General features: G+C 44.9%; 3 protein-coding genes across 3 annotated transcripts in view; 2 read left to right on the top strand and 1 right to left on the bottom strand.

The window, feature by feature from the left end:
* SETD4 (SET domain containing 4) overlaps window positions 1-2,538 on the bottom strand; it is a 30,798-nt gene extending 28,260 nt beyond the window's left edge. The window contains exon 1 of the mRNA XM_045501434.1: window positions 2,427-2,538. The gene's annotated coding sequence lies outside the window, so the exon portion shown is untranslated. The remainder of the gene's footprint in view (window positions 1-2,426) is intronic.
* LOC123610601 (carbonyl reductase [NADPH] 1) lies at window positions 2,539-6,240 on the top strand. Its single transcript, XM_045501435.1, has 3 exons — window positions 2,539-2,827; window positions 3,398-3,505; window positions 5,566-6,240. Exons 1-3 carry the CDS (start codon window positions 2,539-2,541, stop codon window positions 6,000-6,002), a joined length of 834 nt encoding a protein of 277 aa, XP_045357391.1. The 3' UTR covers window positions 6,003-6,240.
* Window positions 6,241-7,815: 1,575 nt separating this feature from the next.
* On the top strand, window positions 7,816-25,046 carry LOC123576001 (carbonyl reductase [NADPH] 1-like). Its single transcript, XM_045437043.1, is given in 5 exon segments — window positions 7,816-7,821; window positions 7,949-8,189; window positions 8,192-8,251; window positions 8,997-9,104; window positions 24,317-25,046. Coding segments are annotated over 5 exon segments (915 nt in total). The 3' UTR covers window positions 24,817-25,046.
* The last annotated feature ends 1,050 nt before the right edge of the window (window positions 25,047-26,096 follow it).

Genomic DNA, 26,096 nt, shown 5'->3' with positions numbered 1-26,096 from the left:
TGGTCCTCTTGTTTTGCCTTTTGAAACAGCAGGCCTCTCACCATGCCCAAAGTTCCCTGCACACTATGTACTATCTCTGTGGCTTAATTTAGTGAATTTAATTCATCCCACTTCCTTTTCACACTGGCTCACCCCAAGTATAGAAGAAAGTAGGGAGTGGTGTGGAGGGAGGCCAGCAAATGACAGACCAAGTATACACTTTGATAAAGGAGAAAATCCAAAACAAAGCACTTAGTTATCTTGAGTGAAAAAAAAAAAAAAAAAATCCCCAAAGGTTACACTGCACAACTCCATCTCTATAACATTATTGAAACAATAAAATTTTTAAATGAAGAACAGATTACTGCTTCCCAAGGAATTGAGTGGAGGCGGGGGTGGGGACAGAGAGATGTTTGGCTATAAAAAAGCAACAATGGGGATCTTTGTGCTGATGGAAATGTTTTCAACATCTCTAGTGGTGGACAGACAAACCTAAGCATGTGATAAAATTGTATAGATCCAAATACACAAGTAAAAGTAAAACTGAGGAGGGGCGCCTGGGTGGCGCAGTCGGTTAAGCGTCGGACTTCAGCCAGGTCACGATCTCGCGGTCCTTGAGTTCGAGCCCCGCGTCGGGCTCTGGGCTGATGGCTCAGAGCCTGGAGCCTGTTTCCGATTCTGTGTCTCCCTCTCTCTCTGCCCCTCCCCCGTTCATGCTCTGTCTCTCTCTGTCCCCAAAAAAAATAAATAAAAACGTTGAAAAAAAAATTAAAAAAATAAAAATAAAAAAAATAACGTAAAACTGAGGAAATCCGAATATGATTGATGGATTGTTTTCATGTGACTATCCTTATTATGATATCCTACTATATTGTTGCAAAATTTTACCATAGATGAAAACTGTGTAAAGCGTAAGGAATCTCTGTATCTTTTTTTACTGCTATATGCAAATCTGCAATTATCTCAAAAATTTGGGTGAAAAAGAAGCAAAGGTGTTTCCCAAATTGTTTGTTTTTTTCAACTAATTGGAAACCCACCTTGAATTGCAACATAATTGGAAACTATCTAAAGCACTGCTTATAACTTTCTGTTGTAATGGAGATACTATAGATCTGCACTATCCAAAACAGCAGTCACTAATACATGTGACTACTAGGCTTGAAATATGGCTAATGTAACTAAGCACTGAATTTTAAGTTGTATTACTTTGATTAAATTTACGTTTAAATAGCCACTCATGGCTATCATACCAGGCAGTGCAGAAATGAGATTTGGTTTCATAGTCCCCTTTTCCTCTGTTGTAAATAAGAAATAAGAGGGGGCGCCTGGGTGGCTCAGTCGGTTGAGCGACCGACTTCCGCTCAGGTCACGATCTCACGGTTTGTGAGTTCGAGCCCCGCATCGGGCTCTGTGCTGACAGCTCAGAGCCTGGAGCCTGCTTCGGATTCTGTGTCTCCCTCTCTCTCTGCCCCTAACCCACTCGCATTCTGTCTCTGTCTCTCTCAAAAAATAAATAAACATTAAAAAAAAATTTTAAGAAATAAGAAAAAAGAAAATTCATTTCCCACCATTGACCTAATTTATGAACTTCTTAGGATCCATTTCCTCACTTTAAAATGGGGAGGGACGCCTGGGTGGCTCAGTTGGTTAAGTGGCCTACCTCAGCTCAGGTCATGATCTCCGGATTCACAGGTTCAAATCCCGCATGAGGCTCTGTGCTGACAGCTCAGAGGCTGGAGCCTGCTTCAGATTCTGTGTCTCCCTCTCTCTCTGCTGCTCCCCCGCTCACTCCCTCTCTCTCTCAAAAATTAATAAACATTTAAAAAAATAATAAAAAATAAAATGGGGAAAATAAGATGCACCCTGACAAGTTATTTTGAATGTAAGAAAGGGCTTCAAACCCCTCCTTCCACCTGTACACTGCAGAACCTGCATACAAGTAACCTGATGACCCCGCAAGTGTCGAGGGAGGTAACCCTGTAACGATTTAGTGACTGTTCCCCACTCTAATGTGAAAACCAACCAAGGACAAACCGGTAGATTTGCTTTCACATAATTAGGGAAGAAAACAACACACACTTGATCTCCTAGCTTATTCCACAACTATAGTTCCAAACACTTCAAGAGATTTTTTTTCCTCACCCGGAAAAACAAACAAAAAAGTCCCTACAAATGCCCTATTTGTTGAATTACACAAGTCAATGGTTGAATAGTTGAGAGGATACAAAGAAAAACCCTTGGAGAACCAGGGATACAGGCTCAGTTTAGACTCAGTGAGGAACATGGCCAAATAGAATGATTCTCTCCGCTGCCAGGCGGGCAGCTACCTAACCAGCCTCTGCCACCCACCGGCCCTTCCCATTCTCCACCACCCCTGGGCGGTTCCCGGGAAGCCACGCCCTAAGGGGGAGGTGCGTCCCGCCCGCGCGCCCCGCGCGCCCTCTAACCTCGCGCAGGCGCGCCGAACTTTGTGCCTGAACTCCAGAGGCACCGAGCGCTGCGAACGCCTTCTGAAGGTCCGCTCCCCGCGCAAGAACTTCGTGCACCCCACGCGCAACCATGTCGTCACACACCCGCGTGGCTCTGGTCACCGGGGCCAACAAGGGCATCGGCTTCGCCATCGTGCGCGACCTGTGCCGGCAGTTTTCGGGGGACGTGGTGCTCACGGCGCGGGACGAGGCGCGGGGACAGGCGGCAGTGCAGCGGCTCCAGGCCGAAGGACTGAGCCCCCGCTTCCACCTGCTGGACATCGACGACCTGCAGAGCATCCGCGCCACGCGCGACTTCCTGCGCAAGGAGTACGGGGGCCTGGACGTGCTGGTCAACAACGCGGGCATCGCCTTCAAGAGTAAGGGGATGGGGGCACGCAGGGGAGGTGGACACCACGGAGCACCTCCAACCAGGGTGGGCTGCATCTGTGGGGGAAATCGCTGCGGTGGGGCTCTCAGCGCCTGTGGCGTCCAAAATGGCTCCGTAGGGCTGAAGGAGGGATGGGGGAGAGGGGTGGGGCTGGAGCCAAGTCCCAGGGGAATCACAGCGCTTTTCATCCAGAGTGACCTTTGTGTTTCCTGAGACTCCTCGGATTCTTTCCAGGTTGTCACAGGGTTTCTCTGGGATTGGACTTTAGGGCAGTTGGGTGGATTTTTAATGCATTTTGAAATAAACAAGAAAATGGCACAAATTGGTGAACACAGATCTCTGTGTGTGCCCCCTTCACCCACCCTCCCCAAGATGGTGCCATCTTACAACATTCTACAACCTTATCAAATGAGGACATTGTCATTGGCACAATACTATGAACTAGAGGCCAGTTTTACAAAAAATTCACCACATTTCACATGCACTTTTCCTTCATATGCCGTTCTGTGGAATTTTACCACATGGCTGCTATTAACGCTAATCTCTTTCTCCCTGAAAGCTAATGATCCGACACCGTTTCATATTCAAGCAGAAGTGACGATGAAAACAAACTTCTTTGGTACCCGAGACGTGTGCACAGAACTGCTGCCTCTAATGAGACCCCAAGGTAGGTGTGACAAGGGACCCAGGCAGTGGTGTTTCTAGAATGATCTTGCCGCTGCCTCTATGACTTCATCTACGGGCCCTGCTCCCTCTCCCTGCTCAGCCACACCGGCCTCCCTGCTGTGTCCCCACCTGGACAGGTGCCCTTCCCCTCAGGACTCTGTACACACGTGTCCAGGACTCAGCAGTGCCCTCTGTCCCACTGGCCTTTCACAACTGGCTTCTTCTTCTCCTTTATATCTTCATTCCAAACTCTCCTCCCAGAGGCCTTTTTCTGGCTCTGTGTCCTCACAGGTGCACTTCCCTGGGGATTTTTTCCTGGACCCTTCCTTCTCCCTCTCCCTCCCTCTGAGTGATCTTATTCAGGCTAGTGGACTCTTCCCTATCCAAACTTGTTAGGGCCCCCTAACCTCTGTCACCTGCCTAGAACATTCCCAGAGCCCCAGACACACATAGTTCTCCTCCTGCCTCTCTTTCTCCTCAGGACACCCTGCCCAGGCCAGGTGCAGATCCCTCCCCATCGCCTCCAGAAGGCCTGCACACTCACATGTGCCACAGATGGCCACAGGCCAGTGGTATATCTCCAGGCAGATGAGGCAGCTCTACTGTCCCTCAGGCCTGCTGTCACCTGGAGAGGCCCCCACACCACTGCCTCTGTCCAGGCCTGCTCAGGCTGCCTATATGCACATTTTTTTTCAATAAGCATACGTACAGTACTATATATTTTCTTTTATTTACGATTTTCTTAACCTGTTCTCTACCTTACTTTATTGTAAGAATACATCATGTATGTTAATCGACTGTTTATGTCATGGATACGCCTTCAGTCAAAATCAAACTATCAGTAAACTTTTGGGGAAATCAAGAGTTCATGTAGATTTTTCTACTGCATGGGGATTCAGCAATTCCTAATCCCTGGGTTGTCAAGGTTCAACTGTATTTGGATCAGGAAGCACAAAACCAGAAGTAGTTAGCAATGCTCCATCGACAGGTGCTCAGGGAAGGACTGTTATACAGAAAAACCCAGAATTGAAGGAAGAAAATTATTTTTTTTTTTTTTAATTTTTTTTTCAACGTTTATTTATTTTTGGGACAGAGAGAGACAGAGCATGAACGGGGGAGGGGCAGAGAGAGAGGGAGACACAGAATCGGAAACAGGCTCCAGGCTCTGAGCCATCAGCCCAGAGCCTGACGCGGGGCTCGAACTTCACGGACTGCGAGATCGTGACCTGGCTGAAGTCGGATGCTTAACCGACTGCGCCACCCAGGCGCCCCGAAAATTATTGATTGAATGTAACTTCAAGCTTAGTTGGTTGTTTGTGATCGGTCGTCGTTAGGTTTCAGTTTTGTAAGTTTGAGGCATTTACAGGCATTGATTTTGGTTTGCTACATATGCCACCAGGGTATTAGAGCCACTGCAAAGTAATGGCCTCCTTGTTTAATTAATTTAACAGTATAGAAATTAGCTGACAGTCAGGTAAATCCAGTTTTTCATCAGGCTTGTCATTTGCCATCAGTATTGCATCGTGAGCAGACGGTCACTCAGTCTTCCGGTACATTTGCTCATCGCTCTCCATAGCATCATATGATTCATTTATAAATGGTAGTTGAATATTACTAAGAAGTCCAATGTGACACCATGTCACAGTGCAGTAGCACATCTAACAGAAAAATAAGAGATGCTGGCACATTGCTAGAGTCCCACTTGGTCACTCACAGTTGGTTCAGTCCATATCACATGAGCAAATCTGCCACAGAGATGTCACTCAGGTTCTCAGGCCTACATTCATCCTTGTCAGCATGTTCTTATAGGAGCTATTTCTGATTTCCTGTGGAGCATCTGCTCGGCGCCCTCCCCACCAGAGCATTTCTCGGGCATCATTGGAGACATTATGGGTATAACAAGTTTAGGACCGTCCTGTCCTTGACTCATGCAGGCAGTCTTCATTAATGCTCACAGCAAACTCCTGATACTTCAGTGGAAATTTTCTAGTACCAAATCTTAGCGAAACTGGAATTCATCTTTCTTTGCCCTTCTCCATAACATTTTGTGTTGTATTTTAGGCAGAGTGGTCAATGTGTCTAGCATAGTGAGCCTCAGATCGCTTAAAAACTGCAGCCCAGGACTGCAGCAGAAGTTCAGAAGTAAAACCATCACAGAGGAGGAGCTGGTGGGGCTCATGAACAAGTTCGTGGAAGACACAAAGAACGGGGTGCACAGGAAGGAGGGCTGGCCTGATACTGCATATGGAGTGACAAAAATTGGTGTCACAGTCCTGTCCAGAATCCATGCCAGGAAACTGAGTGAGCAGAGGAGAGGGGACAAGATCCTCCTGAATGCCTGCTGCCCTGGGTGGGTGAGAACAGACATGGCCGGACCTAGAGCCACTAAAAGCCCAGAAGAAGGAGCAGAGACCCCCGTCTACTTGGCCCTTTTGCCCTCAGATGCTGAGGGACCTCACGGGGAGTTTGTTACGGAGAAGAAAGTTGAACAATGGTGAACCGAATTCATGGTTCCATCTATGGGGCCCTCTGTGAAACCCCCTCCCTTGCCCAAAAGAACTCTTTCCCTGTCAATACTATCCCTATCCAAAACAAAACAAAGTGTAAAATATCCCTACTTGTATTCGAGTAGTCTGCTAATTCTGTGAAAGATTTTTTATTTTAGCTGTGAAAAGGCAGAGAAAAATGAAATCAGTGAAATAACACCAGAAATGAATAAATGGTTCCTTATAAATGCCTGTTTGTACAGACCGTATATGCTAAACCAGCAGAAAAATCTAATACACCTAAGTAGATGAGGAGAAGTTACAGTCTAGTTCAAGAGTAAGCAAACATTATAGAAAGAGACAGATAGTAATACTTTTAGCTTTGCAGGCCACACAGTCCCTATAGGATCTACTCGGATCTGCTGTTGTAGCTGAAAGAACCCAGAGCCAACACATAAGCCAATGAGCATGGTTGGATGTGCCAGGGAGCATTTTTCACCAGCCTCTGGTATAACATGGGCAACACATCTGCTGTGATCTCTTAAAATACCGGATTCCTTGGGAAAAACAATTGCCACGTGTGAAATAGGAGTGAGAACACAAGATACATCCATACGGCGATCTGAGACAAGGGGAGGAACTGAGTATAGGTTGGGTGTAGATCATGACTCCCAAGTGACTCGCCCCAGGACACCAAAGTGACAGAAGATTCTTCCTGCCCACACCAAGCCTGGCTCCTGTGGGCCTGAATGAACACCCACCACCTGCCTCCCTTCACAGGAACATCCCTGTTCTAAAGATGCTTCTACTTACTGATTACATTTCTTTTTTTATATATATATGAAATTTATTGTCAAATTGGTTTCCATACAACACCCAGTGCTCATCCTAACAGGTGCCCTCCTCAATGCCCATCACCCACCCTCCCCGCCCTCCCACCCCCCCATCAACCCTCAGTTCTCAGATTTTAAGAGTCTCTTACTTTTCAGTCTTCACCAGGGATTTTCAGGCTTACCCAAATGAAAGGTGACAGACCCAGAAAGCAAGGGTAGGGTCCGTATTTTAAAAGTTTTTCACTTCAAAGGGGTGAATCATTTCCTCCCTGTGAGCTTGTATTTCTAATCTGACCATGAGGAAACTCAATGTGTAGAGCAGCACAATAGAATCTCAATTGCTACTTTGGCAATCCATCACAAACATCTTTTTTTTGATACCATAAAAATAACGCCATATATATAACATTTACTGTGACCTTGGAAGAACATAAAAAATAGGCAATTTAGGCAAATGGGATTATATAACCATTAAACATTCTAAGCAATGCATCAGCCCTCAGTGACCTTCATAAACATTCCCTCCCTCTCAGGGCCCACTGGCAGTCACACTGAGGGAGAAGCCCAAAAGTTAGGACAAGACCTAATTCTCTACTTCTCCCTCTTGAATTTCTCTTTAAAAAGCACGGGGATCTTGTCCCCAAAGGCAGTTCTGTGTAAGCAACTAAACTGAATTTTGGAAAGAAAGCAAACTTATCCATTCTGCAGAGGAAGAAAGACACATGCTCAAGACAATATCTGTGCTCCTTTTTTTCTGCTGGGGTTTTCCCAAAATAATTTTAGTTCACCTACCATGAATCTCAACCCCATATAAATCCATGACCAACCACCTTTATTTTGGGGAGCACAGCATTCCAACCAGAACCAATGCTGGGCCTAGAGGAGGGATCCTAAGAGGACACAGGCCTGGTTGGGCTCACAGTGCAGCCCCAGGGGAGACAGATTTGGTATAGAGAGCCTTCTGGTACCTTCGCTGTAACTTTCTTGAAAGGATGAAGGCGGGGCCTAGTGTTCTAGGAGTCACAGCACTGAATCCCAGCACACAGTTCTAGGTCCAGGCCTCCGCACCACTGGCCCTCTGTGTGGCCCACAACACCATCCGCCCCACACACAGGGCCTCCCTAGCACTCCACACAGTCATGTCGTCACACATCCCACGTGCCACTGGTGACTGGGGCCAACAAGGCCATTGGCCTCGCCATCGCACGCGACCTGTGCCGGCAGTTCTCCAGGGACGTGGTGCTCACGGCACGGGACGAGGCGCGGGGACGGGCGGCCATGCAGCAGCTCCAGGGCGAGGGCCTGAGTCCGCGCTTCCACCTGCTGGACGTCGACGACCTGCAGAGCATCCGCGCCCTGCGTGACTTCTGCGCAAGGAGTACGGAGGCCTGGATGTGCTGGTGAACAACGCGGGCATTGCCCTTGCTAGTAAGGACATGGGAAGGCCAGGAGACCTCCCTTAGGGGACCAGCCAGGGTGAGTTTGGATCTGGTGTCTGAACCGCTGCTGTGGGGCCATAGCTCCGAGGGGATCAAGAACACCCACCCTAGGGAAGAAGATAGACTGGAAGCAGAGGGAGAGAGGACCCTCCAGGAACTGCAAGCCTTTTCAGCCAAAGGACCTTGGCATTGCCATAGATCAGACTCTCAGGGACTTCACCTGGGTTTTTGCATGTTTCTCTCTTTGAGAATCTCCATGAGTCTTTTGTTTGTTTATTTGTATATTTTGAGAGAGAAAGAGAGAGAGAGAGAGAGAGAGGGAGAGGGAGAGAGAGAATCCCAAGTAGGCTCCACACTGTCAGCACAGAGCCCAATGTGGGGCTTGAACTGAAACTGCAATATGATGATCTGAGCAAAGTCAGACGCTTAACCGACTAAGGCACACAAGTGCCCCTCCATGAATTTTGACTAATTTTGAAATAACACAACAAATTCCACAGGGTCATATGCAGAGATGCCTTGTGCACCCTTACCTTAGCTTCTTGCAGTGGTGCCAAATTACAAAGCTAAATAGCATCACTGCGTGAGATAATTCCCCTTGGAACAAAGTGTACACTAACCTACACACTTGAAAATTGACCAGGTTGCACATACAACAAAAATGTTACTGTCACTGCATGGAATCTTCTTAGAAGGCTACTACTTACTAACCTACTCTCTTTCTCCCATACCAGCTAATGACCCCACCCCCTTAAATATTCAAGCAGAAGTGACGATGAAAACAAACTTCTTTGGTACCCGAGACGTGTGCACAGAACTGCTGCCTCTAATGAGACCCCAAAGTAGGTGTGACGACTTACAGCAGTACTGTTTCTGGAATGATCTAGCCCTGCCTCTCTGACCTCATCTACGGGCCCTGCTCCCTCTCCCTGCTCAGCCACACCGGCCTCCCTGCTGTGTCCCCACCTGGACAGGTGCCCTTCCCCTCAGGACTCTGTACACACGTGTCCAGGACTCAGCAGTGCCCTCTGTCCCACTGGCCTTTCACAACTGGCTTCTTCTTCTCCTTTATATCTTCATTCCAAACTCTCCTCCCAGAGGCCTTTTTCTGGCTCTGTGTCCTCACAGGTGCACTTCCCTGGGGATTTTTTCCTGGACCCTTCCTTCTCCCTCTCCCTCCCTCTGAGTGATCTTATTCAGGCTAGTGGACTCGTCCCTATCCAAACTTGTTAGGGCCCCCTAAACTCTGTCACCTGCCTAGAACATTGCCAGAGTTCCAGACACACATAGTTCTCTTCCTGCTTCTCCCTCTCCTCAGGATGTCCTCCTTTCCCTCCTCAAATCCCAGCCCTCCAACCTCCCCCCGCCCCACACCTCTACCTAAAACTCTAACACACATCTAGATAACACTTGTGCTTTCCCAATATAATCCTGGTCACAGACCCCACCATCCACCCCCCATGACAAATGAGGTCACCATGCCCACCTCCTGATTATCACTGACCAGGTCCTAACAGTTGCCCTATGGATTTGCCCCCAACCTTCTCCATCCCAACTCTCCAACAGAGACTCAGCTGTCATTTCTGGACAATTGTAACCTTCCAAAGAGACGCTCCTTCTTCAGTCTTTTCCTTTCTGGTTATTCCCTGTGCTTTCTGGGTGCTCATTTACTCCCAAAAGTCCAGGACCAAAGCCCAATCCTGAGCGTAGCTTCTAGGGATCTCTGTCATCAGACCTGCCAAAGTCCAGGCCCATCAGTTCCCCTCACCTTGTTCAATGTTTGCACAAAACAAACTGCTATAATTCCCTGGTTGTAAACCACTTTAATATTTACCTCCACGTTAATATGATGGGAGAACCACCACTCGTTTAGTACACTGAGTAAGTGAGGTGACACTTTTAGAAAGATTAGGGTGTCTGGCCTGAGTGAGCACACGCGTATACAGTTTACTCTCAGTTCTGCCCCCACTGCCTCTTCATTCCTGGAAATTTCTACTACTTCTCCTTCTACCACTGGTTTCAGCGGCACCCAAAGGATGGCTCTCAAATGTCCCCTGACTCCTTTACTCACCATAAGGTTGATGTGGGACGAGTTCCTTGTGCCAGCATCACACTTCCTACACGTATCCCTTAGAAGGCAAAACTCACTTCTGGCCAATTGTTTTCTCACCTAAAGAACAGTGTGGGTGCCTGCTGTGTATTTGGTCGTGGACCAGAATGAGAAATGAGTGTTCTCCTGCATTTGCTGAGGCAGGCTCTAATCAAACAATTGATCCTGACTCAGAAAAATTAGACTCAGGGACCTAGAAATGCAAGCTATACTCACAGTGTAAGAGCAGGGTTTTCTTGACTTTGAAAATAGGAGAGTTCTTCCATTGTTTGGGGGGATGGCAGCCACAGCAGTTCACGTTACCATAACTTTACACCCTTTAGCAAGACTATCTGGGAGAAATCCTAGCTAGCATAACCAAAAGCAAATACTTTCCCACCTCCCACCTACTTTGGAAACCAGGATAGAAAGAACAATCTTGAATGACATCCACCAGATCTCTCTAGTTCAGAACCTATTCAAAAATCCAATGTCTGCTTCCAATGTCTGCTTTGGTTTTTGGCATGAAAGGACAAACCAAAAGACAGAATCGTGAACCTAAGGTCACAATAGTATATGTTCATTCTTCTTACTTTTTAATCCTTTCTTCAAAAAGAGTTTTACTGAAATAATTTAGCCACAAAAACAAAATACTAAGAATCTACAACACCCAGGTGCCCACCACCAGTCTTAACCAGGCAATCAGTATCAAGGTCATGTAAACCCTTTCCCACATTCTATATCATTTCCCTCCCCTGCCCCGCAAATTCCTATTCCTGAATGAGAAGGATACTCTCTTTAAAAGGATAAGCTGTTGTTCCTCTTTATTGTCTTTATCTATGGTTTTATTTCAAAAAGATATTAAGATATGAACATCTCTAAGGAATTGAGCAAACTGGAAATCTGAACATTGTTGTTCATCAGATATTAGCTTAAAGTACTAGGTGGAAATACGGTCTTGTTAACACTGCACTTATCAAGGAAACCTTTAAAAAGGTGTTCTCAACCTTCATTTGAAAAGGTACTGCTTTGCAATATCCTTAGTCTGAAACGCCACTAGAGGAATTTGCTTGGAAAATTACAATAGTAAACGTAACTCACTCACACACACCCTCTAACATATTGGTTCTAGAAAGGATAGGTGGCTGGGCATTCTGGATGTGATGTACTGGGCATCTTATATATGGTGCCCATTAATAACATGGAGGAATAATGAATCGCAAGGTCACGAGCACAGCTGGTTGCAGACTGAGGTCATGTGACATCCAAACTAGTGGTTCTTCCCACTACTCAAGGTCCTCAAATCATTTTTCCTTGATCCCCCTCTCCAAATGAAGCCTTACCTGGTAAGTTGAGAGAAACAAAATAAGGACTCTGCTTGATTGGGCCTATCTTCCTCGTCGTCCTTGTCTCAGGGCCCCAGGTACCTCAGGGAAAACCACAGGAGGCACACTTAAAACCCTGAGGTGTTTTGTGAAAACCCCCTATCAGTCCAGAGACTTAACAACTGGTCCTCTTGATATTAGAAAACATGAATCTTCCAGGGAGTGTGATGAATGTGAAATCATCAAAGGTCACAAGAACCAGCTTGAACTTACAGACTCTGAATAGCCTTGAGAATCAAGTAATGCACTTGAAATTTGTGACCCCCAATGAGATGATGTCTAAAATACCCTGCGTTGTGTAGACCACTGTGGCTCTGCTTGAGGACAGTGAGGTTTGGAGAGTAGGAGATAGTGAGAGATTTCCTAACAATAGATCCCTGGTCACATACAGAGTAATGGTCTGGATAAACTGTAAGCCCAACACACACCCCGGCCCCACCAGCACAAGAGTCCTTTCTTACCTGGGTAATGTGCTTTTCATAGTGACTGTGACAGGGCAACTGTCACACTACCTCACACACAGTGTCACATACTTATAGTCACACATACAGTCTCTGTCTCACACACACTCCCATTCACATACATATCACACACTGACATGAACTCACACACCCTTAGCACAAGGACGCTGGGATGGTCCATACACTTCTTAGTATATAGGCTGCGTGCATTCCGAAGTGACACCTGAAAGCCATGAGTCCACGCTGACGACAAAGATGTTTGGATCAGAGTCTTTGCTGTATAAACTCCACAAGTGCTTCCCATTCCTTCTCATGTGATTCCTGTCCTGAGCTGTCAGACCAGAAGCATCTACCATCTCTCCCAGTTCTAGGAGAAGCCCCGTGACAGCCACCCTGCCCGCTTGGGGATGTGCTCAGTGCATGGGACAGGCCTGAGGAAGAGGGTTCGGTTGCAGCATCTACTACCAGGAATTTACCTACAAAACCTTTTACTCCCCATCACGCTTACAGGTAAGCATTTTCACAGCTGATACTCAACTTTCTAAGATAGAAAATAGAGAATAGAAAAGAGGTCATCACGTCATTACAAACAGCCTACAGAACGTTAGTAGAGTTTTCCGTTTACTGTCTATACTAAAGGTACTTAAGAAACTGGCTCCACACCCTGGGGAGTAAATGCAGCAGTCTTTCTACTATAGCAGTTACCCAATGTTGGTTCCTCTACTTCTGTCTTATTTCACACACTTCTGTTTTTGAAACTTCAAATCGTTAATATATGTTACTTTTGTTGTGAAAGAGGCAAATGATTTTTGAAAATGAAATAAACTAGTGAGAAGTAATAAAATCGGAGAGCTGCTTACTAAAACATCTAACTTTTCTAAAAATATTGTTTAATGTCTATTTATTTTTTAGAGAGAGAGAGAGAGAGAGAGAGAGAGCTGTCAGCATAGAGCCAACGCGGGGCTCGAACTCACAAACCACAAGATCATGACCTGAACGAAGATCAAGGGTCAGACATTTAACTGACTGAGTCACCCAGCTGCCCCTAAGTTCCATTAATCTTAGCTTAGTATGTTGTAGATGGAAGGAAGTATGGAGTAACTGACTCCTTTCTCAAAGGTATTCATCTTAGAAACCTGTTACATTAATAAGACAGTTTCTGCAATTCATTTTAATTATCTCTAAACACCACCAATGAGAATCACAGGGTCATGCATTATCTCTTACACTGAACTTGTATGGCACTGACATTCCTTAGTGGGATGGAGCTCAGAGTTAAATGACCATGACTGTCTTTCCCGGATATTTACATAAAATAGGGATAGTTTCCTAATTTATTGAAGTTCTTATTGTTCGTAAATTCTCATAATTTTTCTATTAGGCTAAAGATACTCATGTAGATGGAAAAATAGTAAACTATTTATACATGTCAATTTAAGTTCACTTTTATGAATAATAACTATATTTTTGAAAAAGAATTAGTGAGAACTGTGAGATTGCTTTACACTTTTAACCACTTTACTGAGATACAATTCACATATCATACACTTTACCCGTTTCAGGTATGCAATTCAGTGGAATTTAGTATATGGACAGACTTGTGGAACAATCACTGCTTTAAGATTAGCATACTGTCATCACCCCAAGGAGAACCTGTGCCCTTAGCACCAGCCCTCTTTTCCCACAATCCCACTGCCTGAAGCACCTCTAATCTATTATCTGTCTGATCATCTACTTCTCTGGACATCCCATACATAGAGAATCATATAATGAGTAGTCTTTTGTGACTGGCCACTTTCTTTTGGGTAATGTTATCAAGATTCATCCATGTTGTAGCATTTCTTTTTATACTATCTTTTTAACATGTGACTGCTCCATTGCCCCTTCCCATAACTATATTGCCTGGTGTTTTCTCACTGCTCCCAAGTTGATGAAATCCCAACATAGAGAAAATACCACACACCTTAGCCCACTGAGGTGATTTGTTTTTACCTGGTTATATCAGAGGGACAGCCCACAAAACACATGCAGTCTGTTCTTCTTCAAAAGGTCATCACTAAAATGATCAGTTGTTTGTTGGTTAATAGACACTTGTTCATAGAGCACTGCCCATGGGACCATAAGATGTTAAGATGGTTCCAAAGGGGATCTGTGAAGAAAAGTGGCTCTCTACTCATGATTGCAGTGAGCACCGACTTACCTTCTGATAGCACGTTCCTGTATAAGTCACTTTCTTTTCTTTATGGGACATCTGGGCACTGCACACCCCATTAGATCATTTCTCTGACGTCCTCTGAGACATTATGAGTCTTGCAAGGTTCAATATTGGATTTTGTCCTTCATTTATATAGGAAGACTACATTCACACTCCTAGCAAACTGGTAACTGTCTCCCAAATGGGCAAATCTAAGGGATTTTGGTATTCATCATTCTTACACATGCGATTCTACATGACCATTTGTGTTGTATTTTAGGCAGAGTGGTCACTGTGTCTAGTATAACGAGCTTCATAGTTCTTAACAACTGCAGCTCAGAACTTCAGCAGAAGTTCAGAAGTGAGACTATCACAGAGGAGGAGCTGGTGGGGCTCATGAACAAGTTTGTGGAAGACACAAAGAGCGGGGTACACAGGAAGGAAGGCTGCCCTGATATGAAAGTACTCACATATGGAGTGTCAAAGATGGGTATCACTGTCCTGTCCAGAATCCATGCCAGGAAACTGAGTGAGCAGAGGAGGGGAGACAGGATCCTTCTGAATGCCTGCTGCCCTAGGTGGGTGAGAACAGACATGGGTGGACCTACAGCCATTAAAAGCCCAGAAGAAGGAGCAGAGACCCCCATCTACTTGGCCCTTTTGCCCTCAGATGCTAAGGGGCCTCACGGGGAGTTTGTAATGGAGAATAAAGTTGAACAATGGGGACCCCCCCTCTCAGTTCCCTCCATGGGTCCCGTTATGATACTTCCATGATATGAACAAAAGGACTACACTGTTAACAATGTTCATATCAGAAGAAGTAGAAGAAGAAGGAGGAGGAAAAGGAGGAGGAGGAAGAATCACTGTCCATATTGAGGACTTATATTGAATTGGCTACTAATTCTGGGAAGTCTTTTGTGATTTCTTCTGTGATATATGAGAAGAAAAAGTGGAATTAATGCCAACCAACAATGAATGAATATCATAGATGAATAAACAACTATAAGTAAATGTCCATGTGTGCAGATTGTTTCTTGCCAACCAGCCCCAAAGTCTAACAGACCCTAAGTTAGGTCAAGAGAAGGGACAGTTTAACTCAGGTGTTGGTAAACATTAGTGAAAGAGCAACATAGTGAATATTTTTGCCTTTGCAAGCCAGTGGTCTCTAATCAAATCTGTTTTTGTAGCTTGAAAGTCACCAGAGACAATATATAAACCCATGAATAGGGCTAGATTTCCCTAACTAGCATACTTTATCAGCCTCTACTACAAAATAGACATCGTTGTGGTCTCTTTAAATAGCAGACTCATTGGGGAAAAAAAACACAATTGCAAGGTGTGAAATGGGAGTGGGCACTAGAGGTGCATCCATAAGACAACCTGAGACAAGGAGGAAAAGTGAATAAGGATTGGTATCAATGGATATGAAAGAATTACTGTCAAATCTCAAGGTGAATGCGCTATTCACGTAAGGAGAAATGGTCAAGTCTGTAACATTAACACGGTCCAGCAAAATCTCTACAGAAGGTGAAGGATAGTAACATACTCATCACTACTGAGGCTAGTTTGGAGGATACATGGGTGTCCACAGTCCTATTCTTTCCACTTCTCTCTTTGAAAGCTTTCAAAACAAACATCTGGAAACGAAAAGATCCTGGCTCTGCCACCTACGGGTTGACCTTGAGCAAAATCCTGCATGTTGCTGTATGTCAATCTCCTCAAGTGTACAATTCGGGGGAAGTCTTAGGATTTCCATGAAAGGTAAAGGAACTAATACAGGTGAACAGGCTGAAAACAAGGGTGGTGCAAATTGCCCTCCATAGGCGTCCCCGGACTGGGACCTGACACTTAGGGCCTTGAGGGGAGCTTCTTACTGCCACACACCCAGCCTGGCTCCCTAGGGGCCTCCGTGAATGCCCACCACCTCCCACCCCTCACAGAAGCATCCAGATTGTTCAGACTCCCTCCTCTCATGATTATTTTTCAGTCTTCACCAGGGGTTTTTAGGCTGACAGAAATGAGAACTGATAGGCCCTGCAAAGCAAAGGCACGGTTTTGTTTTTTTCCTTTAAGTTTATTTATTTGGAGAGAGAACATGAGCAGGGGAGGGCAGATAGAAGGGGGAGAGAGAGAATCCCAAGCAGGCTCCTTACTAACATCACAGATTCCGAGGCACAGCACGATCTCACAAGTCATGAGACCAATACCTGAGCCAAAATCAAGAGTTGGACGCTCAACTGACTGAGCCACCAAGGCACCCCATGGGGTAAGGTTTCTATTTGGAAAGAGGTTTCCTGTGGGGCGCCTAGGAGGCTCAGTCATTAGAGCATGGGACTCTTGATCTCAAGGTTGGTAGTTGGAACCCCACGTTTGGTATAGACATTACTTAAAAACAGCCTTTTAAAAAATAAAATGAAATAAAAAATATAAGTGAGGTTTCCTTTAACGTTTTCTCTTCAACAAGGCTGTTAATTTCCTCCCTGTTAGCTTGTATTTCTAAAATGAACCTTGAGAAGTATCAATATCAAGGACAAGACATATCACGTCTACTGCTAGTTTAGAAATATATCCCAGCATCACAGGTCTTTTTTCCTCAATACTTTAAAAATAACACCTAATTACATATAATACTTATTAACTGTGACCTTAAAGAAAACAAAAAAGTAGGCACTACGGGCAAACAGGATTGTGTAACCATTAAATTAAACATTGCAATCATTGCCTTGGCCCACATGAACTTCATAAACTTTGCCTCATCTGGGGGCACACTGGGACTCACACTGAGGGAGGAGCCCTGCCCACACCCCAGTCTCAGCAAAGGACCTAATTCTGTTTCTCACCCTTGAGATTCTCCTAAGAAAGCAAGGAGATCTGTATGCTCAATACCGGTTTTGTTGTATGAACAATTTCACTGTATCTTAGAAGGCAACCATTCCCATTCTGCAGATGAAAGGCCTATTCCCAAGATAATTGCTCTCTTTTTCTCCTATAGAGGTTCTCCTAAAATTGTTCCCTCAAAAGCTATGAAACTTTAGCATCCTTTTAATCAATCACCCACAACCTTTGTTTTGGGAAGCACATCAGTACTCTCAAAGCACTGCTTGGCTCAGAGGAGGGATCCTAAGAGGACAGAATCCTAGTTGGGCTCAGAGTGCAGCCCCAGGAAGGACATATCTGGAATAGCATTAGGGAACCTCCTGGAACATCTGGTCCCTGCTTTCATGGAGGAACGGAGGCAGTGCCTGGGCTCTAGGAATCACAGCACTGGGTCCCAGAACACAGTTCTACTGGCATCTCTGACTGTGGCCAGGCCTCCTCACCACTAGCCCTCCGTGTGGCCCACAGCACCATCAGCTCCACACACAGGACCTCGCTAGCCCTCCACACAGCCATGTGTTTAGACACCGTGTGGCACTGGTGACCAGGGCCAACAAGGCATTGGCTTCTCCATCACGTACAACCTGTGCCTGCAGTTCTCGGGCAACATGATGTTCATAGTGCTGGATGAGGCGTGGGGACAGTCGGCTGTGCGGCGGCTCCGGGCCAAGGGCCTGAGCCCCTGCTTCCACCTGCTGGACATCAAGGACCTGCAGAGCATCGGCGCGCTGCATGACTTCCTGCCGAAGGAGTACAGGGACCTCACATGTTGGTCAACAACTAGAGCATCATTTTCGAAGGTATCGTCTTCGAGGTTAAGAACATTGGAGCTCTTAGGCCAGGAAACCTCTTTTAGGGGACTACCCAGAAGCGGTTGGGGTGGGTGTCTGAAGCGCTGCTGTGGGGCCTACAGCTCTGAGGGGTTCTAGAACGGCCTTCCTAGGGAAAGAGGTCAGATTGGACGTGCAGGGAGAGCAGAAACCTCCAGGAGTTGCAAGCCTTTCCAGCCAGAGGACCTTGGCATTGCCATGGGTCAGACTCTCAGGGACTTTACCCAGGCTTTTGAAAGATTCTCTGTGTTGGACTTTGTGCATCTCTATGAATTTTTAACTTATTTTGAAATACACAAAAAATACCAAAGAGTCATATGTAGAAATGCCATTGTGCTCCCTCATCTTAGCTTCTTGCAATGGGTGCCAAATAACAAAGCTACACAACATCAACCAGCCAGATAATACAAGTTGGGACAAACTGTTCACCTGTCTACACATTACTGAGAATTGACCAGATTGCACATACAACAAAAAATGTTAAGGTGACTGGGGAAATCTTCTCAGATGGCTACTTCTTATTAACCTGTTCTCCTTCTCCCCTACCAGCTAATGATCACACACCCTTACATATTCAAGCAGAAGTGACGATGAAAACAAACTTCTTTGGTTCCTGAGACATGTGCACAGAACTGCTGCCTCTAATGAAACCCTAAAGTAGCTGTGACGACTTACAGCGGTACTGTTTCTGGAATGATCTGGCCCTGCCTCTCTGACCGCATCTACAGGCCCTGCTCCCTCTCCCTGCTCAGCCACCCCGGCCTCTCTGCTGTGTCCCCACCTGGACAGGTGCCCTTCCCCTCAGGACTCTGTACACACGTGTCCAGCACTCAGCAGTGCCCTCTGTCCCACTGGCCTTTCACAACTGGCTTCTTCTTCTCCTTTATATCTTCATTCCAAACTCTCCTCCCAGAGGCCTTTTTCTGGCTCTGTGTCCTCACAGGTGCACTTCCCTGGGGATTTTTTCCTGGACCCTTCCTTCTCCCTCTCCCTCCCTCTGAGTGATCTTATTCAGGCTAGTGGACTCTTCCCTATCCAAACTTGTTAGGGCCCCCTAAACTCTGTCACCTGCCTAGAACATTGCCAGAGTTCCAGACACACATAGTTCTCTTCCTGCTTCTCCCTCTCCTCAGGATGTCCTCCTTTCCCTCCTCAAATCCCAGCCCTCCAACCTCCCCCCGCCCCACACCTCTACCTAAAACTCTAACACACATCTAGATAACACTTGTGCTTTCCCAATATAATCCTGGTCACAGACCCCACCATCCACCCCCCATGACAAATGAGGTCACCATGCCCACCTCCTGATTATCACTGACCAGGTCCTAACAGTTGCCCTATGGATTTGCCCCCAACCTTCTCCATCCCAACTCTCCAACAGAGACTCAGCTGTCATTTCTGGACAATTGTAACCTTCCAAAGAGACGCTCCTTCTTCAGTCTTTTCCTTTCTGGTTATTCCCTGTGCTTTCTGGGTGCTCATTTACTCCCAAAAGTCCAGGACCAAAGCCCAATCCTGAGCGTAGCTTCTAGGGATCTCTGTCATCAGACCTGCCAAAGTCCAGGCCCATCAGTTCCCCTCACCTTGTTCAATGTTTGCACAAAACAAACTGCTATAATTCCCTGGTTGTAAACCACTTTAATATTTACCTCCACGTTAATATGATGGGAGAACCACCACTCGTTTAGTACACTGAGTAAGTGAGGTGACACTTTTAGAAAGATTAGGGTGTCTGGCCTGAGTGAGCACACGCGTATACAGTTTACTCTCAGTTCTGCCCCCACTGCCTCTTCATTCCTGGAAATTTCTACTACTTCTCCTTCTACCACTGGTTTCAGCGGCACCCAAAGGATGGCTCTCAAATGTCCCCTGACTCCTTTACTCACCATAAGGTTGATGTGGGACGAGTTCCTTGTGCCAGCATCACACTTCCTACACGTATCCCTTAGAAGGCAAAACTCACTTCTGGCCAATTGTTTTCTCACCTAAAGAACAGTGTGGGTGCCTGCTGTGTATTTGGTCGTGGACCAGAATGAGAAATGAGTGTTCTCCTGCATTTGCTGAGGCAGGCTCTAATCAAACAATTGATCCTGACTCAGAAAAATTAGACTCAGGGACCTAGAAATGCAAGCTATACTCACAGTGTAAGAGCAGGGTTTTCTTGACTTTGAAAATAGGAGAGTTCTTCCATTGTTTGGGGGGATGGCAGCCACAGCAGTTCACGTTACCATAACTTTACACCCTTTAGCAAGACTATCTGGGAGAAATCCTAGCTAGCATAACCAAAAGCAAATACTTTCCCACCTCCCACCTACTTTGGAAACCAGGATAGAAAGAACAATCTTGAATGACATCCACCAGATCTCTCTAGTTCAGAACCTATTCAAAAATCCAATGTCTGCTTCCAATGTCTGCTTTGGTTTTTGGCATGAAAGGACAAACCAAAAGACAGAATCGTGAACCTAAGGTCACAATAGTATATGTTCATTCTTCTTACTTTTTAATCCTTTCTTCAAAAAGAGTTTTACTGAAATAATTTAGCCACAAAAACAAAATACTAAGAATCTACAACACCCAGGTGCCCACCACCAGTCTTAACCAGGCAATCAGTATCAAGGTCATTTAAACCCTTTCCCACATTCTATATCATTTCCCTCCCCTGCCCCGCAAATTCCTATTCCTGAATGAGAAGGATACTCTCTTTAAAAGGATAAGCTGTTGTTCCTCTTTATTGTCTTTATGTATGGTTTTATTTCAAAAAGATATTAAGATATGAACATCTCTAAGGAATTGAGCAAACTGGAAATCTGAACATTGTTGTTCATCAGATATTAGCTTAAAGTACTAGGTGGAAATACGGTCTTGTTAACACTGCACTTATCAAGGAAACCTTTAAAAAGGTGTTCTCAACCTTCATTTGAAAAGGTACTGCTTTGCAATATCCTTAGTCTGAAACGCCACTAGAGGAATTTGCTTGGAAAATTACAATAGTAAACGTAACTCACTCACACACACCCTCTGACATATTGGTTCTAGAAAGGATAGGTGGCTGGGCATTCTGGATGTGATGTACTGGGCATCTTATATATGGTGCCCATTAATAACATGGAGGAATAATGAATCTCAAAGTCACGAGCACAGCTGGTTGCAGACTGAGGTCATGTGACATCCAAACTAGTGGTTCTTCCCACTACTCAAGGTCCTCAAATCATTTTTCCTTGATCCCCCTCTCCAAATGAAGCCTTACCTGGTAAGTTGAGAGAAACAAAATAAGGACTCTGCTTGATTGGGCCTATCTTCCTCGTCGTCCTTGTCTCAGGGCCCCAGGTACCTCAGGGAAAACCACAGGAGGCACACTTAAAACCCTGAGGTGTTTTGTGAAAACCCCCTATCAGTCCAGAGACTTAACAACTGGTCCTCTTGATATTAGAAAACATGAATCTTCCAGGGAATGTGATGAATGTGAAATCATCAAAGGTCACAAGAACCAGCTTGAACTTACAGACTCTGAATAGCCTTGAGAATCAAGTAATGCACTTGAAATTTGTGACCCCCAATGAGATGATGTCTAAAATACCCTGCGTTGTGTAGACCACTGTGGCTCTGCTTGAGGACAGTGAGGTTTGGAGAGTAGGAGATAGTGAGAGATTTCCTAACAATAGATCCCTGGTCACATACAGAGTAATGGTCTGGATAAACTGTAAGCCCAACACACACCCCGGCCCCACCAGCACAAGAGTCCTTTCTTACCTGGGTAATGTGCTTTTCATAGTGACTGTGACAGGGCAACTGTCACACTACCTCACACACAGTGTCACATACTTATAGTCACACATACAGTCTCTGTCTCACACACACTCCCATTCACATACATATCACACACTGACATGAACTCACACACCCTTAGCACAAGGACGCTGGGATGGTCCATACACTTCTTAGTATATAGGCTGCGTGCATTCCGAAGTGACACCTGAAAGCCATGAGTCCACGCTGACGACAAAGATGTTTGGATCAGAGTCTTTGCTGTATAAACTCCACAAGTGCTTCCCATTCCTTCTCATGTGATTCCTGTCCTGAGCTGTCAGACCAGAAGCATCTACCATCTCTCCCAGTTCTAGGAGAAGCCCCCTGACAGCCACCCTGCCCGCTTGGGGATGTGCTCAGTGCATGGGACAGGCCTGAGGAAGAGGGTTCGGTTGCAGCATCTACTACCAGGAATTTACCTACAAAACCTTTTACTCCCCATCACGCTTACAGGTAAGCATTTTCACAGCTGATACTCAACTTTCTAAGATAGAAAATAGAGAATAGAAAAGAGGTCATCACGTCATTACAAACAGCCTACAGAACGTTAGTAGAGTTTTCCGTTTACTGTCTATACTAAAGGTACTTAAGAAACTGGCTCCACACCCTGGGGAGTAAATGCAGCAGTCTTTCTACTATAGCAGTTACCCAATGTTGGTTCCTCTACTTCTGTCTTATTTCACACACTTCTGTTTTTGAAACTTCAAATCGTTAATATATGTTACTTTTGTTGTGAAAGAGGCAAATGATTTTTGAAAATGAAATAAACTAGTGAGAAGTAATAAAATCGGAGAGCTGCTTACTAAAACATCTAACTTTTCTAAAAATATTGTTTAATGTCTATTTATTTTTTAGAGAGAGAGAGAGAGAGAGAGCTGTCAGCATAGAGCCAACGCGGGGCTCGAACTCACAAACCACAAGATCATGACCTGAACGAAGATCAAGGGTCAGACATTTAACTGACTGAGTCACCCAGCTGCCCCTAAGTTCCATTAATCTTAGCTTAGTATGTTGTAGATGGAAGGAAGTATGGAGTAACTGACTCCTTTCTCAAAGGTATTCATCTTAGAAACCTGTTACATTAATAAGACAGTTTCTGCAATTCATTTTAATTATCTCTAAACACCACCAATGAGAATCACAGGGTCATGCATTATCTCTTACACTGAACTTGTATGGCACTGACATTCCTTAGTGGGATGGAGCTCAGAGTTAAATGACCATGACTGTCTTTCCCGGATATTTACATAAAATAGGGATAGTTTCCTAATTTATTGAAGTTCTTATTGTTCGTAAATTCTCATAATTTTTCTATTAGGCTAAAGATACTCATGTAGATGGAAAAATAGTAAACTATTTATACATGTCAATTTAAGTTCACTTTTATGAATAATAACTATATTTTTGAAAAAGAATTAGTGAGAACTGTGAGATTGCTTTACACTTTTAACCACTTTACTGAGATACAATTCACATATCATACACTTTACCCGTTTCAGGTATGCAATTCAGTGGAATTTAGTATATGGACAGACTTGTGGAACAATCACTGCTTTAAGATTAGCATACTGTCATCACCCCAAGGAGAACCTGTGCCCTTAGCACCAGCCCTCTTTTCCCACAATCCCACTGCCTGAAGCACCTCTAATCTATTATCTGTCTGATCATCTACTTCTCTGGACATCCCATACATAGAGAATCATATAATGAGTAGTCTTTTGTGACTGGCCACTTTCTTTTGGGTAATGTTATCAAGATTCATCCATGTTGTAGCATTTCTTTTTATACTATCTTTTTAACATGTGACTGCTCCATTGCCCCTTCCCATAACTATATTGCCTGGTGTTTTCTCACTGCTCCCAAGTTGATGAAATCCCAACATAGAGAAAATACCACACACCTTAGCCCACTGAGGTGATTTGTTTTTACCTGGTTATATCAGAGGGACAGCCCACAAAACACATGCAGTCTGTTCTTCTTCAAAAGGTCATCACTAAAATGATCAGTTGTTTGTTGGTTAATAGACACTTGTTCATAGAGCACTGCCCATGGGACCATAAGATGTTAAGATGGTTCCAAAGGGGATCTGTGAAGAAAAGTGGCTCTCTACTCATGATTGCAGTGAGCACCGACTTACCTTCTGATAGCACGTTCCTGTATAAGTCACTTTCTTTTCTTTATGGGACATCTGGGCACTGCACACCCCATTAGATCATTTCTCTGACGTCCTCTGAGACATTATGAGTCTTGCAAGGTTCAATATTGGATTTTGTCCTTCATTTATATAGGAAGACTACATTCACACTCCTAGCAAACTGGTAACTGTCTCCCAAATGGGCAAATCTAAGGGATTTTGGTATTCATCATTCTTACACATGCGATTCTACATGACCATTTGTGTTGTATTTTAGGCAGAGTGGTCACTGTGTCTAGTATAATGAGCTTCATAGTTCTTAACAACTGCAGCTCAGAACTTCAGCAGAAGTTCAGAAGTGAGACTATCACAGAGGAGGAGCTGGTGGGGCTCATGAACAAGTTTGTGGAAGACACAAAGAGCGGGGTACACAGGAAGGAAGGCTGCCCTGATATGAAAGTACTCACATATGGAGTGTCAAAGATGGGTATCACTGTCCTGTCCAGAATCCATGCCAGGAAACTGAGTGAGCAGAGGAGGGGAGACAGGATCCTTCTGAATGCCTGCTGCCCTAGGTGGGTGAGAACAGACATGGGTGGACCTACAGCCATTAAAAGCCCAGAAGAAGGAGCAGAGACCCCCATCTACTTGGCCCTTTTGCCCTCAGATGCTAAGGGGCCTCACGGGGAGTTTGTAATGGAGAATAAAGTTGAACAATGGGGACCCCCCCCTCTCAGTTCCCTCCATGGGTCCCGTTATGATACTTCCATGATATGAACAAAAGGACTACACTGTTAACAATGTTCATATCAGAAGAAGTAGAAGAAGAAGGAGGAGGAAAAGGAGGAGGAGGAAGAATCACTGTCCATATTGAGGACTTATATTGAATTGGCTACTAATTCTGGGAAGTCTTTTGTGATTTCTTCTGTGATATATGAGAAGAAAAAGTGGAATTAATGCCAACCAACAATGAATGAATATCATAGATGAATAAACAACTATAAGTAAATGTCCATGTGTGCAGATTGTTTCTTGCCAACCAGCCCCAAAGTCTAACAGACCCTAAGTTAGGTCAAGAGAAGGGACAGTTTAACTCAGGTGTTGGTAAACATTAGTGAAAGAGCAACATAGTGAATATTTTTGCCTTTGCAAGCCAGTGGTCTCTAATCAAATCTGTTTTTGTAGCTTGAAAGTCACCAGAGACAATATATAAACCCATGAATAGGGCTAGATTTCCCTAACTAGCATACTTTATCAGCCTCTACTACAAAATAGACATCGTTGTGGTCTCTTTAAATAGCAGACTCATTGGGGAAAAAAAACACAATTGCAAGGTGTGAAATGGGAGTGGGCACTAGAGGTGCATCCATAAGACAACCTGAGACAAGGAGGAAAAGTGAATAAGGATTGGTATCAATGGATATGAAAGAATTACTGTCAAATCTCAAGGTGAATGCGCTATTCACGTAAGGAGAAATGGTCAAGTCTGTAACATTAACACGGTCCAGCAAAATCTCTACAGAAGGTGAAGGATAGTAACATACTCATCACTACTGAGGCTAGTTTGGAGGATACATGGGTGTCCACAGTCCTATTCTTTCCACTTCTCTCTTTGAAAGCTTTCAAAACAAACATCTGGAAACGAAAAGATCCTGGCTCTGCCACCTACGGGTTGACCTTGAGCAAAATCCTGCATGTTGCTCTATGTCAATCTCCTCAAGTGTACAATTCGGGGGAAGTCTTAGGATTTCCATGAAAGGTAAAGGAACTAATACAGGTGAACAGGCTGAAAACAAGGGTGGTGCAAATTGCCCTCCATAGGCGTCCCCGGACTGGGACCTGACACTTGGGGCCTTGAGGGGAGCTTCTTACTGCCACACACCCAGCCTGGCTCCCTAGGGGCCTCCGTGAATGCCCACCACCTCCCACCCCTCACAGAAGCATCCAGATTGTTCAGACTCCCTCCTCTCATGATTATTTTTCAGTCTTCACCAGGGGTTTTTAGGCTGACAGAAATGAGAACTGATAGGCCCTGCAAAGCAAAGGCACGGTTTTGT

The sequence above is a fragment of the Leopardus geoffroyi genome, chromosome C2 (genome assembly GCF_018350155.1).
Source record: "Leopardus geoffroyi isolate Oge1 chromosome C2, O.geoffroyi_Oge1_pat1.0, whole genome shotgun sequence".
NCBI classification, from domain to species: domain Eukaryota; kingdom Metazoa; phylum Chordata; class Mammalia; order Carnivora; family Felidae; genus Leopardus; species Leopardus geoffroyi.
Note: the sequence above shows the minus strand (reverse complement) of the source record. Positions and strands in the feature narration are given on the sequence as shown.

Excerpts from the sequence above, each read along its gene's own strand:
- LOC123610601 (XM_045501435.1), top strand. The coding sequence starts at position 2,539 with ATGTCGTCACACACCCGCGTGGCTCTGGTCACCGGGGCCAACAAGGGC. Across the intron at positions 2,828-3,397 it reads CGCGGGCATCGCCTTCAAGA|CTAATGATCCGACACCGTTT; the intron begins GTAAGGGGATGG and ends TCTCCCTGAAAG. Across the intron at positions 3,506-5,565 it reads GCCTCTAATGAGACCCCAAG|GCAGAGTGGTCAATGTGTCT; the intron begins GTAGGTGTGACA and ends GTTGTATTTTAG.